Source organism: Alligator sinensis, unplaced genomic scaffold (assembly GCF_000455745.1).
Source record: "Alligator sinensis unplaced genomic scaffold, ASM45574v1 scaffold566_1, whole genome shotgun sequence".
Lineage (NCBI taxonomy): Eukaryota > Metazoa > Chordata > Crocodylia > Alligatoridae > Alligator > Alligator sinensis.
This window is the reverse complement of record NW_005842017.1, coordinates 1,814,972-1,831,587: the sequence shown is the minus strand read 5'-3', so window position 1 is coordinate 1,831,587 and position 16,616 is coordinate 1,814,972. Positions and strand designations below refer to the sequence as shown.

The 16,616-nt window shown below is 42.2% G+C and overlaps 1 protein-coding gene across 28 annotated transcripts in view; it reads left to right on the top strand.

The window, feature by feature from the left end:
• PCBP3 (poly(rC) binding protein 3) overlaps positions 1-16,616 on the top strand; it is a 247,485-nt gene that overhangs the window by 157,870 nt on the left and 72,999 nt on the right. For 26 of the 28 annotated variants that reach the window (XM_025202249.1, XM_025202248.1, XM_006022070.3 and 23 more), the window contains 6 exons: positions 2,233-2,256; positions 3,833-3,865; positions 4,515-4,631; positions 7,497-7,628; positions 8,100-8,228; positions 11,604-11,678. In XM_025202249.1, the coding sequence (XP_025058034.1) occupies positions 2,233-2,256; positions 3,833-3,865; positions 4,515-4,631; positions 7,497-7,628; positions 8,100-8,228; positions 11,604-11,678 (510 nt within the window). The remainder of the gene's footprint in view (positions 1-2,232; positions 2,257-3,832; positions 3,866-4,514; positions 4,632-7,496; positions 7,629-8,099; positions 8,229-11,603; positions 11,679-16,616) is intronic. The other 2 variants (XM_025202268.1, XM_025202267.1) reach the window with 1 other exon arrangement.

Genomic DNA, 16,616 nt, shown 5'->3' with positions numbered 1-16,616 from the left:
AGCAGGAAAAAAAGTGGGGGGAGTAGTCCCACAAACAGTCAAATATAGTTACTTGCTAGACAACACAGAGACTCTCCTGCAAACTCATTTGCCCACACACTCGTGCCACACACACACACTTACTCATGGAGCATCCTTGTGCCCACAGCCTCCCCCCAGAAATGCAGGCAGTCTCCAGGTGGTCTGTTCCCACATCTGGAGTCTCCATTCATCCCCAGGGCTGATATAGGCAGCAGAGAACAAGAACACTACAGAAAACATGTGGCAGTGTTCCCTCATGTGAGCATACACAGGGAAAGATGCTCAGTTCCCCTTCCTCTGTCACCAGGCATTGGATCCCTCCCATTACCCTGAGAGGGACACATCCCTGCAGAGCACCACCAGAGGGGTCCAACTGTGTGCCTTCCCTGCCAAGGCTGGATGGTCCTGAGAGGGAGACTAGAAATAAATAATTTGTCTGCAGTAGAAGGCCGAGCATCAGAGTGGGACAAGATGGAGGGGCCACAAAGAATGTTAACAAATGCTGTACAATAATATGCTCAAGCCTGCAAGCCCCAGGGCATGGTGCTGAGCAGGCATGCTCTCTGGGCAGTGCTGAGACATGGTAGGGCAGAGCTCAGGGATTATGTCTGGCCAGAGCTATGCTGTTTTGTGTACAATGGCCATTGCAGGGGTCAGAGCCTAGCCCCACACTCTGGGAGAACATGTGCAGCCCTCCCTGCAGAAAGTGGGGACCATTTAAAGCTAAGTTGGTGCATGTATCCTCTCCAGTGGATGACTGTCCCTGGGAGAAGTGCAGGGCATTAATGATAAGGGTAGGAAATCCAGCACCTGTGAAGGAGAAAGAGTCAGCCAAGTACCTGGTGCTTTTGGCTCTGAGGACAGTAATCCTCAATGACACCTGAAGGCCAGCATTTCTGTGAGAGCAGCAGACCATCAGTCCTCTCCCAAGCAGCGTATCCTTGACTGGCCCATCACTAGCGCTCTGAAAAGCTTGATTCTGAATGAGACTTAATCAAATATTATTCTGCACCTGAAGTCGGACATTTTTGGCATTGTTCTTCTACTTTAGCATTGTTTCTCAGCCTTTTTAGGCTAATTCAAAGTTTAAAAAAATCCATCCCCCTTATTTACAAGAGTAAAAATGTATCAAGGAGACCGTCAATAAGCTGTTATAATTGATGTTTGTGTAGACGGGGTTGTGGAGGAGATTGACAGAGAACATTTGACCTTGAAGCACAAGGGTGTATGGAAAGGAAGGAAAGAGATTTTCTGTCATAAAATTTTCAATACCTTGTGCCATCCCAATTGCCTTTCTTGATGCTGGTCCCCTTGATTGTCATGATGCAGCACTCAAGAAATGCTTCTCAAGGAAGTCCACTCCTTTAAATTACAGTATTGGGAAGGTCCATACCTGCACCCAACTTGTAGGGCTTTAACAGAAACACCTTCCTCTTGCTTTCATGCTGTGGGCTTTCCTGCACTAATTAGACACGCATGCAAACCTGTCCAGAACTCATGCCAGGTATACTTTAGCATCGGGAAACCCCAGAGCACCATGCTGCCTCCATTTCATTATGAAACACCTGGAAATGCTGAACCATTCATTTGCTTGGCAGAATATTGCAGAAGTGGTGGTGCTCCTGTGGTGGAGAGTGGTATGCTGCTGAGGTGATACATAACAGAGTTATCCAATTTGAGCCTCATTGTTCTGTTTAAAGGAGATTTTTTCTGAAGAAGTGGACATTTATTTTCTTGTGTGTGATTTTGCTTGTGATGTCCTGATGATACTGCTGTTTGTTCATAGGTTGCCTCATAAAGAGCTTGTCTAGAATACCAGACAACCACTTAAGCTTTTCTTGTCAGATATACAGGCCCCCATTCAGGACAGCTTTCAAGCATATAGTTGTGTTGTGCTAAATATGGCTGCTTTCCTGGATTAGTGGCATGCATGATAGCCAAGACTACATATGTGGCAATGTAAAAAGCAAGTAAAGCTATAACCTCTGCAGGTTATATAACATTTTATATTGTAAAACTAATGTAAGTACCCCCTTTCAAATAAGGAAGTAATTCTCCTTCTGCTCGTCTTTCTTTTGTGATGGCTTTAATTTTTTTATCTCTGAGTCATAACACACTTAGCATACAAACTCCTGTGTTTAACTAAGAGCTTGTATTAGATTGTCTTATAGTTCTGTCATTTCATTGTCTTTATCTTTGGCTTTTTTGTAGGAAGTTGGAAGCATCATTGGGAAGGTAATTTATCTTCACTTGCATATTTAGAAACTCCATGATGATAAGCCTTGAACATGTACAGTACCTGCAACCTGCATTCTGATAGCAGTTAATTCTGTCTTGTCATTACTGGAAGATCTATAGATTTGATTGTGTGACAGACCTCTCATGTGTTTGGAGAATAGATCAAAGAGTGCTTTCCCTAAAAAAGTCCATCTAAAGTACTGTCACTTCTTTCTCAACTTTTCTGCATCACTCTGGCTACTAATGTATATGGTCATGATATAAAAACAACACTTATTCATCTCTAGTTAAAAATAAACTAGAAAGTTTACTAATATGCTAGGGGCCTGGGACTGTATAGTCAATTTAAGATTGAAGCAAAAACAAATATAACTTCATTGGAATGTGTTATAAACAATCTGCAGGGCAGTGAAATAGAAACAACATTAAGAGGAGCTGCTGACAGCAGAATTGCAGAACAAAGAATAGCTTGACTGATGAAAAATCAGGAACATTAAAAAGAAGAGAGGGTTGTTAACACCTGTGGAATGAAGACTTTAGAAGGGTTTGGGTAGATTATAATGAGCTATGAAGTCAATTGATTCCCTCAGCAGTGCCTGGTTAGAAATGTTGCTGCCACATCCAGGCAGTTGGTTTTAAACTTTGGGTGTACCAAAAATGAAAGGGGGTTGCACAAGGGTACCCCTCCCCAGATCTGTCCCTGCACATAAGTCTTGACTAGCAGAGTAAGAGAATGTAAGGGAATGAGGGCTAATTTAAGCATGTCAACACAACTTTATTGAAAAATAGGAAAACCTAAAAGAAAGGTGAACAGATGTAAAATTCCAAGTTGGATGGCATTCACTGTGAAGAATATAGGACCTCATTTGGTCAACTGTACCTCTGTAAAAAGTTCTGTGTTATGCCATGGTGCAGTTAGGTTACCTTGAAAGTTTGGAAGATCAATACTCTAGAATACTGTCATACTTTTACAAGGTGTGTTCAAGAAGAGATTATTTTAACAATGATTTTAATAAAGAGGCTATCTACCCTCCTGAACTTGGCTTTTATTTGTCCATTCTTTTCCTAATGAGTGATTAATAGCTAAGTGGAAATAGCTTTCTAGATACTAATCCATATGTACACATGACATCAACCACATCGTTTAAACAAAACACTGAAGTGCCAGATTTCCTAAACATGCTGTGAGTGTTTGTGAACTTATTCCATGGAGGCTTCTATTCCGCTGCTAGTAGGAAATTGGAAAAGAAAGAAACTCGGTGTGTACTGATATTGAATAGATTTGAATATGATATTATTTGTATAGTGAGCAGTACTGACTGCAATGAACTTGGGGAGTAGATCTGCAGAGTACAAAGGGGACATTTTTACATATGAAAATGTCTAGGAGTATACAGACAAAAAATTGACATGTGGGAATAGAGGAAAGGGCAGGAGCTCTTCAGAGAGCTTTCTGTGTTTTCATTTATATTTTATGAAACGTAATAGCTTTTAGAAGCTTCAGTAGGGATACAGTGTAAGATGAACGTTTTTGATTATGTTACAATGGTTGTGTTTCTGTTTCTTATTTCAGAAAGGAGAGACCGTGAAAAAGATGCGTGAGGAGGTAAGCAGCCCGGCTGTTTGAAGTGACTTCTAATAAAACCTACATGAGACTAATAGAAAGGGCTTGCTCATGCCATTTAGCTGGTGGGAGCTTTAGTACACAGTAGCCCAAAGCTTTGCAGATATTTAGTTCAGTCTGAGACAATGTGCAATTAAGTACTTAATCAGTTTTAAAGATCATTCACCTGTTAGGAAGGATGTAAGCAGATAATAAAAGCAGGCCATGTCCAGAGAACTTTCATCCATATTTATGTAGTCTACACTCAAGCAAGGCTCCATTGAACCCAGGGGGAGTTTGCCTAAATAAAGACTTGATAATATAACCAAGTAATCTGCATTAGAAGTGCGTTTATCTAAGGACTTCATGTTCTTTGCATACTAATATATCACATCAGTATAAAAGTTTCTTTTAAAATGTGTGAACTAAAGCCATGGTCATAGATCATATGCCACCAGAGCACCCTTCCATTGGTGTGGAGTCATTGGCAGCACACATGGGTACAGGGTAAGAAGAGAACTGAGGTAATGGAATTGCATCTTGCATTTTCCTCTTTCTCAATAGCTGAGATTTAAGTTTACCCCTCTGCAAACTGATGGATGGTTAAAGGGCATGAGAAGATTTTCTTTCCTTTTTCTTTTTTTCCCCCCAGAGTGGAGCAAGAATCAACATCTCAGAAGGAAACTGCCCAGAAAGAATTGTGACCATCACAGGCCCCACGGATGCCATCTTCAAGGCTTTTGCCATGATTGCTTACAAGTTTGAGGAGGTGAAAAATTTTATTCCTTCCTCTTTGGAGGAAGATTACTGAGCAGATTTTAATAGACAGTGTTCAGGCTGAGATTGGTACTGTCTCAAATGCTGCCAAGTCCATTAATGTCTTCTGAAAATAACTGCAGGCCAAGTGGAGATGTTTAGTGCGTTCCTGTGGCTACATTTCAGAATGCAGAATCCCATGGCATTGTCATGTGGCAGTGTTACAACATTATGCTGCAATGTCAAGAGACTGATGTCATGTTACTGTAATGGGGCAGCATGGCAATGGGAAGGAGAGGCAGCACAAAATTTTAGGTAGGCCTGGGCTTTGGGCAGTGAGATCAGGACAGAAATGCTTGCTCAGCCAGCCTGCACTGGTGTTACACATTTTCCCTGTGCGGTCTGTTGCTGCTGCTGTGAGGAGCCAATGGGCTGTGATGCTGGAGAAGGAGCTCTGAGATGACACCATGCAGCCCCTCCAGAACAGTCAAAGAGGTGCCTTATAAGGGGGCCAAGTTGCTGAGGAAAAAGGAGAGAAGGAAAGGTAAGGTAGAGAGGACAAGTGGGGTTGGGGGAATGGTGAGTAGGTAGGGTTGTATGTGGAGTAGCGATAGGGAGGGGAGAAAGAAGGGATGTCCGCTAAGGAGTGTTGCCCATGGGTGGGAGGTCTGAAGCAAATGAATTCTGGCACAGCTTCCTCTATAAGGATATACAAGCTTGTTCTGCTTGGGGTTCTTCTGGACCCTGGCAGCAAGGGAGTCATTCAGTTTGGCCTAGTTCTTAGCAGCAAGCAGTGTAGCTTTCTTGCAATGTACAGGACTAACCACTTTCTTTCAGGTGGCCTTAACAGAGAGGCAAAGGACCAAGAGGACAGAAACAAAAATTGGAATTGCCTGCCCTCCTCCTTTTAGAGCTGTTCTGTCAAAACCAAGGTTTAAGTACCTGAACGTAGACTGGATAGGCCTGTATGGGTGCTGGATGTGCTTGCCCTTGTCTTTTCAAGGGGGAGATGAGTGAATTTTTGAGACTATCAATACAGGATTTTTAAGAATACTGTAGCTCACTGTTACATTGCACTTTCAATAGCAGATGTCAGACTCTTTTATTCCCATGTTGCAGATGGGGAAATGAAGTCACACAGAGAGGGAAAGTGGCTTATCTAAGGTCACAGACCAGTTACAGAGCTGGGCCTAGAAGCCAAGTGCCCTAAGTTCCAGTTTAGTGCACTATACCCACCTACCTCCTTTTTCACTGCTTCTGTGCTCACTCACCAAATGGAAAAGGCAGACATAGGAATCACTCCACATGAAAGGGTTGTACGCTTTGTATTTACAGTGGATTGGGCATTTGATGGTATGAAGAGTGGCCTTTTCCTTTGAGGGTGTGAAAAGCTTTATTCTTCAGGAAAATTGCTTCAACAAGGCATAATTTGAAGGTGGTGTGTGCTTTGGGAGATCCCATCACTTTGCATTACACAGTCACTTTTTTTAACTTTGTCAGTGTGACATCTCCCTGGGGGTTTTCATCAAATTTAATTCAATTCTCTTCCTTTGACTTTTTCATTGTCAAGTGTAAAGATTTACTATGTGTAGCCTCCTGGGGTGAAGAGCAAATTCAGCTTTCTTAATTGGACCTGCATGCTTCCTGGTAAAATCTCCGTAGGACAGCCTGGTACGGGTATAAGAATGAAATATCTGTATGCTTGATGGAAATATGATAACATATAGCAATCAACATCTCTCCTATTGCTCAGTAGTATAGCTTATACTGTGTCCTTACATCTCTAGCTAGAAAAGAATTGTGTTTCATCCTGGGATCTTGTACTTAATTTTAGGTGGCACAGGGAGACATTGTGAAAATGTGTCCTAAATATTCCCAAGAATAGGTTTCTAATGTAACGTGCTTCATCATTGTCACGTGGTGACTTTTTCACCATGATAAACTTAGATGAGTGGAAGTACTTTAACATTTTTGTAGACTTTCATATATTTTAAAGATCTCATGGCATTTGAGGGCTACAATTTATGGTAAATAAGCTAAGCATGAAGTCCCAGATGTCCCAAAACTTGTGCATTTCAAGTAAAGATCTTAGTGCCTTGGTGGAACTGTGTTATATAGCATTCACGTGAATAACACCAATACTTTCTGACCCTGAAGCACCAAATTGGTTGACCAAAAAGATTGATGCCTTCAACATGAGTTGGGAAAGCATTACAAACAGCTGTGCTAAAGCAGGGGTGCTTGACCCCTGGCTGGTAGGCCAGATCTGGCCTGCAGAATTGTCATATGGTCCTTGTGGCTTCCCACAGATCCAAAAATTTGGTGTTGGGGGAGTGGTGGAAGTGTTAAAGGCTGCAGGCCAGGTGGCATGACCCTGTGCACTAGATTGAGTGCATGGGGCTGGGGTGGAACAGGGACAGGCTGAGCAGTATGGAGCCCAATCCAGGCATGCAGGGCCAAGCTAAGGCAGCATGGGCAGTCTGGGTGCATGGGGCTGGGTCAAGGCAGTGCACGGGCTGGTCTGGGCACAAGAGACCCAACTTGGCATGTCAACCCCATGAGAGACTGGTCTCGCATCAGTTATCCTAGTCCAAAGGGCCAAAAGAGTAAACACCACTGTAATAAAGGGTACAGTACTGTCTATGGGCAGCCAGTGCAAAATGCTGACTGGCACCTTGCAAATGTTTGACATACATGGTTATGCGGCTATGGAAATAGTTGACTGTCATGCTTTCTATTTTTGACAGCACGAGGTGATCACCACAGAGTTTTAGGCAAGGTTTAACATTAACTTGCCCGTGTATTTATGCCAGTTTAGATAGCATTTGTACAGTAGAATACTTAATTCTGTTTTTTTTTCCTTTTTCCCCTTCTAAAGGACATAATCAACTCAATGAGCAACAGCACTGCTACCAGTAAACCACCAGTAACACTGAGGCTGGTTGTGCCTGCTAGCCAGTGCGGGTCACTGATTGGCAAAGGGGGCTCCAAGATTAAAGAAATCAGGGAGGTAATGCAGACCTTTTTACCCTTTTTTTTTTTTTTAAATGATTATAAATGTAACTTATTAAAGCCACATTTTCAATTGCATGACACTGATTTTGCAGCTTCAGGAGTTAGTATCTACATGCATACTGCGTCACCAGCTATATCTGTTCAGCAACACAGTTGCCACCAGAAGCTGTGCAAGTGACATAGGTTCCTGTCAGTGCTAGCATGGTATTATATTTGGCTTCAGAAGAGGAGGAGGAGGATTGCAATATCTATCCACTGTTATGTAGAGTGGCACAGGAAAGGACAGTAGCAGTCGCATAAAATGTGCAAACAAAGAATTATTAACCCATGTAACACACCAAAAATGAACATGCTAAAGTCAGAGCTAGCTGCAAAGAAATAGACCATTAGATGTTTTCTTTTACAGCTGCCACACATTCAATTTTGCTGTTCTCCCTTTCTCCCTCCCTCTTTCTGCTTTTTCCAGTCAACAGGTGCTCAGGTTCAAGTGGCGGGGGACATGCTGCCCAACTCCACAGAGCGGGCAGTGACAATCTCGGGAACCCCCGATGCAATTATCCAGTGTGTCAAACAGATCTGTGTGGTGATGCTGGAGGTACAGTCTGTAACAATGGGGGTAAAGTATATAGGAAAAAATTATCAACAACCAAAATGACAATGAAAACTCTGGAGTAGTAATGTTTGTTATTGTTTACCTCCAGTTTTTGGATCATGCTAGTTTCCTGGTACTGTTACTTTCAAACCCATATCATGAACTTTCACTCAGCAGTGCATTCCATTACTATTTATAGTGTTAGGGGTTGAAATGCAATGAAATCTGAAATAAGATATTTTCTACTGAGTCATGTCTAGAGTCACATGAAGGTTACTTTAGAAATTAGGAGGCCTTTTATGGAGGGACACAGAAAGAAAGGCTAGAGCTAGAAAAGCAGAGAGAAGAGTGTGGACACAGAGATAAATAAAATGTTTGACATGAACTGAGGCAAACCCTTGAAGTGTTTGAAAACCAGGTTTTTTTGGTGGGAGAAGTCATTTTGGAGCAAATCCTGAAATGAATGGGACTAGCATGGAATGGAGTGATACAATCACTGTTGAATTGTCATGTGAGAGAAGGCAGGAACTGGTATTTTTCACATGCCAGAGTTTGCACAGTTTAGGGGATGAAATGTCATTTATCACAGACAATTACTGAGAGCAGTGTGCTGTGTTGATTAGCTGTGTGCTGTCTTAATGTCACAACAAGCCCCCGAATCAAATGCAATCAAAATACTCTCAAGGTGAGGAAGGATCCTGCTCCTTGGACACATGCAGTTAGCTAACACAGCAGACATCTCTGGAATGTTGCATCTCTTTATCCCCTCTTGAAGGCTGCCTGACACAAGTTCATTTCCTACCTCCAATGAGAATTGCATGCTTTCCTGTGACATAAGCAAAACAGCCACTCTTCCTTTCATTGGCTTGAACAGATGCATATCTTATTGTGAGGCTTTAGAACAAGGAACCAAATGCTTGATTGTGACCAATGACATTTAAATACTTGCAGACTAGATCAGGAAAGATGCCACAAGTACTTTGAAAAGAAAGAAATGTGGTTAACCTCTATATTTCATAGTAGTAGATAAAAATCCATGCTGTTGGACAAAGATGCAATGGTCATTGTTAAGTGATACATGTAGTATTTGGTCTTTATCGCTAGTTGAGAGCAGTATTATCCTTGAAAATGCCAGTGCCATTTTGGTGTATAAGTGAAATGAGTGCAGTGTATTGAAAGTAATAACTCCATACACATGTATAATAATACATGAAGATGTATAATAGGTGTATGTCTGCTGCTAGCTGCTGTGAAGTGTTGACATTCTGAAGTTCTGACTGACTTTAGGAAGAGTTGCCAATTTGCTTTAGCTCTCAGGTTTTGGTTCACTAATAATGATAATATTAATTACTAATACTAATACTATTAGCTGTTTTTACAATCTGAAGTATTAACATTTGTTTTGTTTTAGTTTTTTACAGTGATTTTCACTATCATCCTGAATCCTTTTGTTATCTAAGAAATAACACACTAATTTTTCCTGCATTGCTAATACAGTATGAGAAAAAGCATATTTTTGCATATACATATATGGAATACATGTGTGTGCATACGTGCACATGTACACGTGTGTGCATACACACACACTTATAGAAACTTTTGAAATAGTGTAGTTCGTTTGGTGGATTTGATCTTTTCTGTGTTACTATTTATTGTGAGGTTTTTGATATTTTTCCACTGCAGACAGTAGTGTCTATATATTTATAATATACACTGAGGTCTCTATAAGAAATAGGAGACTACTTCATAGGAAGAGCTTTCAAGAGGTTTATTTCGTGCATAACAATTATTTGTTTATGAGAAACCCAACATAGAGTGAGAAGACATAATCCAACATACATGTATAAAAACACTATTCAAGCTAATAGTGACAGAATGTAGCTCAGGCATTCACATCTCAACAAATGGATAAGGCTAAGGCAGCAAACTGAATGGGTGAGTAGCTTGGACTTCTGGCAGGATGGAAAGGCAGGAAGCATGTATGTCTGGGAAAAGTCCTCCCAATGGTATGTTAATTTATGGCTCCGTTTTGCCTTTCTGTCACTAGCACAACAAAAGTTCTTACACTGCATTCAGCTTCCAACATATTGTACAGGAGCCCAAGAAGACCAAAAGCTGCTGATGCTAAACTTTACTGTTGGCTGTAACCACATGTCATCCCAGCCATGGCCTTGCCCCCCCAGTTGTCCTTGCAATTCTCATTCCATGATGGGAAATGTCAGGACCAAGCAGACTTCTGTATCACAAAACCACAACCATGCTGCCATGAGGCAGCATCCATTTTAGGATTGTGATCATATAGTCCATTAGCCAAGTAGGCTGGGAGATTAAATTTATTACTCGGCAATCTAGAGATGGCCCTTCGTTGAGCATATTGCTTGGGGAGGCTTGTGTGTATGTGAAGTCTACACAATTGCTACCTGTTCTATTCCTCCCATGTAGTTAGGGGAAGGACTAAATTTCTTATGCTCCTAAGTGAATCCATTCACCATTACAATAACATCATTGAAAATGATCATGATAGATTTGTGGCATTTCTTGTTAGAAACAAGGAAACAATTCCAGGGATTTTTTTTTACCATTCAGTTTAGTAAAAATAATTTCATATGTGAACTTTATTTAAAATACTTTTCTTTTATTTTCCTTTGAGACATTAACCAGGTTCTAACCCTCTGTGGGACAACATTTGTAAGATTCTGTGCACAAATGTAACACGTTAAATGGTATATTACTGTTATCAGCACTAGTATTACTTTTAACATATCACTCTTAAAAGGTCCAGTTAGACCTGGGTTCCTTATGTCTTCCTAAAGAAACCAAGTGCTTGGGCTGTAGATTTACCTTTGTAATATCTCTGTTGTAGACCTAATAACAAAATCTTCCTATTGCCACTTATTTCTGAACAGTTGAGTTTTTCAATGGAATTTCAAGAGTGCTGCTATTGTAAATATTTTCTCAGGAACAGAAACTTAGGGAAAAATAGATAAAAAGAGAAATAAAAAATAAAAAGGGAAATTGTGGAGTAGTGAATGTAGGGGACTGAATGGGGTTAAGTTAAGAAGGTATACAAACTTTAGGGGAGAAAAGAATTCCTTGCCTAGTTTAATTCGAGAATAGGTTTTTTTTTCCATCTGTCGAATTATTATTTGCCTTTTATGCTCTTGTGTAGAAATCATAGTTTTCTGGTACCAACGTTTTTTCTTTCAAAATAATTAAAGGACTTAATGTCCCATGGAAAAACTGCAGGACAAGGATTGTGTTATAGCATTTGTTGTATTTATGTGTTCAATGACATATTTCAATGACACTTTCTCTTTACTAATATTGCAGGAAAGTTGTTCTAATGTTTTCTCTCCCTCTCCTTGTCCCTTTTCCTAGTCCCCACCGAAAGGTGCCACCATTCCCTATCGCCCAAAGCCCGCCTCCACCCCTGTCATTTTTGCAGGTGGTCAGGTAAGAGCCGACCCGCTTGCGGCCTCCACTGCCAACCTCAGCCTTTTACTGCAGCACCAGCCGCTGCCCGTTAGTGCACTCAGGTTTTCTCGCCTTCTCACTTGCATGGTGTCATCCCATTCATATTGTGCCGTAGCAGCTGGACTTAAAGCTCTTTGCAAAACTGCTGATTGTTTCTTTGCCTGAAAAATTGGCTTCACTTCTCCATTCATCAGTAGGCGTATTTCAAAAGTACTTCCTCCAGCCAATTTGCAGGGGACTGAAGTTAATTGCAAAACATGCTTCTCACTGTCATGCATTCTAGGAAGAGACTGACTATCCGCAGCAGCAATTCAGCACTCACTTTGGATTACAAATCTCACCACATTAACATCTTACTCCTGCAAGGTAAGGGCTTGTAGCACAGGATACTAAGCAAGTGCTTTATCTGAGATCACAGTAAGCGTAACCATAGTGGACTGAAAGTTAGAGTGTGTTCTGAACAGCCACACAGCAATAGTTACTATGATCTCAGTCTGCTCTGGACAGGGCTAGAGCCACCTGTGCATGCCCTGCAGACACTGACTCCAACACCAGGCACTGACTGCAACACCAGCTTGCATGTCTGCCCATGAGATCATGCAACCCCCATTCCCAGAGCCCACATCCTCCCTCCTTACCACATGCCCAACACTGCCCAGCTTGGCAGCATCTGCCCCTGGCAGGCTGAGGCAACCTGGGTCTCTGCTACAGGTGATGGGCAGATGGAGGCATGGGGAGCTAAGCCTGGAAGGTGCTACTCCTGCCTCTGAATCCCACCCATGCCAACAGAACTGCTAGATTACTCATATTATCTCTAAGAAGTAGCCTGACAATAGCTGAGATCTGTGAAGTAGTCTGACGATAGCTAAGATGTGGAGATGGTCCCATGAAAAGCTGTAACTGCTACAATACAAGTGCACTTAGTATGTGTTTCCCAAAAGCTCATGTTTTAAGTGCAGTTCACACATCTTAAGTGTAACATACAGCATGGCCCTAAGGTGCTGAGTGCTGTGACCCTGATCCAGCAAAGACTATTAGCCCATACTCAGTTTAAGCAGCTGGTATTCAGCGCATGATTAAGTACTTTATTTCAAGCTCAAAGTACTTGCAGGCTCTTAGTGCAGGGTGATATAGAATTGGAATCTGGTCTGAATGTGTTCAGACCATTAAAATTAGGGCTGCATTTAAAGCATCACACAGTTGCCAGTTTCTAATTCCCAGTCCACCTTAGCTGAAAAAATTGCCTAATTTGGTGTACAGTTCTGCTCAGGTTTGGCCAACATTCATTTGCTAATGCACAACAAAACCCAGTTTTTGTTGAAAATTATCCATTTTAATTATGTTTGATGTGAGAAAAGGTTATTCATTGACTGCATTAAATGCATTCATTTTCTAGCATTTTTAGATTCATTCAAAAAAATTTCACACATTCTAAAATGTGATGACATAATTAAAGAATCTCTGTGCTATTCAAATGTAGCACTGAGTGCCTCTGCTCTCCAGGGGCAGATCCAGTTCCCACTAAAATCAATGAAAAAAAAATCACTGCTCCCTGTTGACTCCGAACCAAGGTGCTCAACACAACTCACAGAATTCAGGGTATAAACAGACGTTGCCAAATGAAGTGGATCAGCTGTGGCGGGATGCATCTTGCCATAACTGATCCACTTTCTTGTCTGAAACATAAATTGTCCATTGTCCCCCTGATGGGACAAAAGGCGATGCATTCTTCTTGCTCATGTCCCTTGCTGCCTTGCACCTCCTTGCTGGGACCTGTGCTGCAAGGAGGTGCAGAATTTTTCACATAGAGGCATGGGTCAGTGGGGTCCTGGTATGGGGCCCTGGGGGCATAGGGTGTTGCAGGACCCTGGCAATCCCCAGCACCCCATGCCTCTGCTGGGACTTGCATCGACCCATGCTCCATGTGAAGTATAAGTTGGTGCAGGTCCTGACAAGGCAGCAGGGGAATTCCTGGCATCTTGTGCCTTCATGCTGGGTTCCACTCTGGGTCTCACACAGACTTGGGCCTCATAAAGAGGCATGGGTCAGCATAGGTCCCAGCGTGGAGGCACAGGATGCTGATAATTCCCTAGGTTTCATGCCACCCTGGGTCTCCTTGCCAGGACCTGCACTGCTTAATGCCTCCTTGTGAAACATGGTCAGTGTGGGACCTAACGCATGTCCTGGCAGGGAGGTATGTGGTGCTGCGGGTTCCCCGGGTCCCATGCCTTCTTGTTGGGACCTGCATGGGCTTTCTCCACTTATGAAGACGTGCCCCTGGAGATCCTGGGGTGAGTCTCCATAAAAGGTTTGCCTGAGGACAGATTTTAGGGTTGGGCCTTATATTAAAACTTTCATTACTTACACACATATCAGAAGATAATGATGTACAAGGAAATGTACATTATTTCTAATGGACAGACTGTTAAATAACAGACAATGTTGCATTTTCTTGAGTGCACACAGGGTAAGCCAAGGCAGAGTTTGGCTTACAGTTAAGTGTGGTTTATCATAATCCTTTGCAAGCTAAATTGAACCCTGTTTTACTTATTGAAGTCTTCCCCTTCCACAGAACTTGCACACATAGGTGTGCCAAAAATTTGCATACAGAATTAATTATGGATGCTGACACTGTTTCAGACCATTAAGGCATGTTTTTATTAAAACTCCTATCAAGAATTATATGGTTTTTTAAATCCAATTTAAAAACAATTGGGAAAACGTTACCTCTATCTGATACTTTTCATTTCACCTTCTGTCAAAAACTGACCATCAAAGAACCCCCCACATTACTCTATCTAGTTTACATCATTCCTTTAGCTCAGCTCTAAAATTGATTTGATAGAGGCCAAATCTATACGCCAATATTACACCAGCTGACTGAAGTAATTTTAAAAAACAGTTTCATTGAGGAAATATAACCTGTTGTGTAAAACCCTTGAAGTGGTTTCTAGCTGGCTTACAAAAATGATTTTAGTTATTGCAGAGAGAGGATATCAGCATTCAAAGTGTTTTCAGAAGAATATATAGGTAGTATTCAGAAATTCATCTTGCAGGTGTTTCATTGCCAATTGCTGATAATTATTTTATCTATCTAATTCAGCTATCTCTTTAATTAAGTCTTGTTTTTTTCAGTATCTACCACTGTAGTACCTAATAATGTAATTAGAAGAGGGAATGCCCCCAGGTCTGCACTAACTTCACTTCAGGTCAGACTGAAAGAAGACAGAAATATATCTAGCTATAATTTCAGAAATATCCATTTGTAGGTGCTTCAGTAATTGTGTGCTCCAAGGACTGAACACCCAGCTTGGACACACAAGGTCTGGTGTTCAGTGGGAATGAGCACCAACCAGTGCCACTGCTTTCAAGTGGAGTCATAGCCACTTAACACCTTGCTTTGTAGTAGCTGAATATCTAACAACTGCTTCCAAGATGACATGTTTAAAGGGTTCTTGTCCCCTGAACCATGATAAATAGAAATACAAACCATGATTGAAACACATGGAAAAGGCACATGCTTTGATAACAGAATGTTGCATTTGTAGTTGTCTCTTACTAGTCACTAAAATCAAGATAAGTACTCATTGCATCATTTATTCACTCTAGTTGCATGAAAGCGCTTTGGGTCCAGCTGTTCAAGTAACTATCTTTTTACAAGGGAGAGTAAGATGGAAGAAACTTTTTGTCCCTGGTATAAACGTGTTGGTGTCTTGAACAGAAGTTATTTCAGGGCAGAAATAAGCCTCTAGAGTTCAGACATTTCTCATTGTTTGCTCTAAAATGGAATGCTGTTTTGTCTTTTGGGTTCGATTTACATTGCTTCTCGGCCTCTTGAAGGCTCAGATCAAGTGTGTATCAGTTTTTCACACCTTGTAATGCTGGGTTAAATATTTAGCTTCTTTCCCAAAAAATGCTTTCTGTCTCCTTTGAATAAGAGAAAGTCCTATTTAATTGTACAACTCCTGTATCCAAGATAAAGGGCAAGTGCCCCTGCTCTATGCCTGGAACAAGTGATGTAGAAGAAATGCCCCCCAGCTGCCTCAGTCTCTCATTCTCCCCTTGTATGCTGCGGCATTGATGAGCATCAGGTATTCGGTGCGACACAAGCAACTTCCATAGTTTCATAGTAGCTTGGGTCAGGAGGGACCTGAACAGATCATCTAGCCTGACCCCCTGCCACAGGCAGGAATGAATGCTGGGTTCACAAGACCCCAGACAGGTGATCGTCCAACCTCCTCTTGAATATGCCCAAGGTAGGGGCGAGGACCACTTCCCTGGGAAGTTGGTTCCAGATTTTGGCCACCCTAACTGTAAAATATTGCCTTCTGATCTCCAACCTAAACCTGTTCTCCATCAGCTTATGACCATTGTTCCTCGTCACCCCAGGTGACCCCAGGCAGAAAATTATCTGCCTATTTTCTGTTGATCCCCCTTGATGAGCTTGTAGGCAGCCACCAGGTCCCCCCTCAGCCTCCTCTTGCTGAGGCTGAACAGGTTACGGTCCTTCAGTATCTCCTCGTAGGGCCTGTCCTGCCCTCTCACCAAGTGGGTGCCCCTCCTCTGAACCCCCTCCAGGCTGGCCACATCCCATTTGAAGTGCGGTGCCCAGTACTGGACGCAGTACTTCAACTGCGGCCTGACCAAAGTCGCATAGAGGGGGAGTATCACCTCTCTGGCCCGGCTTGAGATGCATCTTTGGATGCATGACAAGTTATGGCTGGCCTTGCTGGCCTTGCTGGCTGCGGGCTGGCATTAGCGGCTCATGTTCATCATGGAGTCAGTAATGACTCCAAGATCCCTTTCCGCCTCTGTGCTTTCAAGAAGGGAACTCCCCAGCCTGTATGTGTGCTGTGGATTCCTTATCCCAAGGTGCAGCACCCTGCATTTGTCTACGTTGAACCCCATCCTATTCTC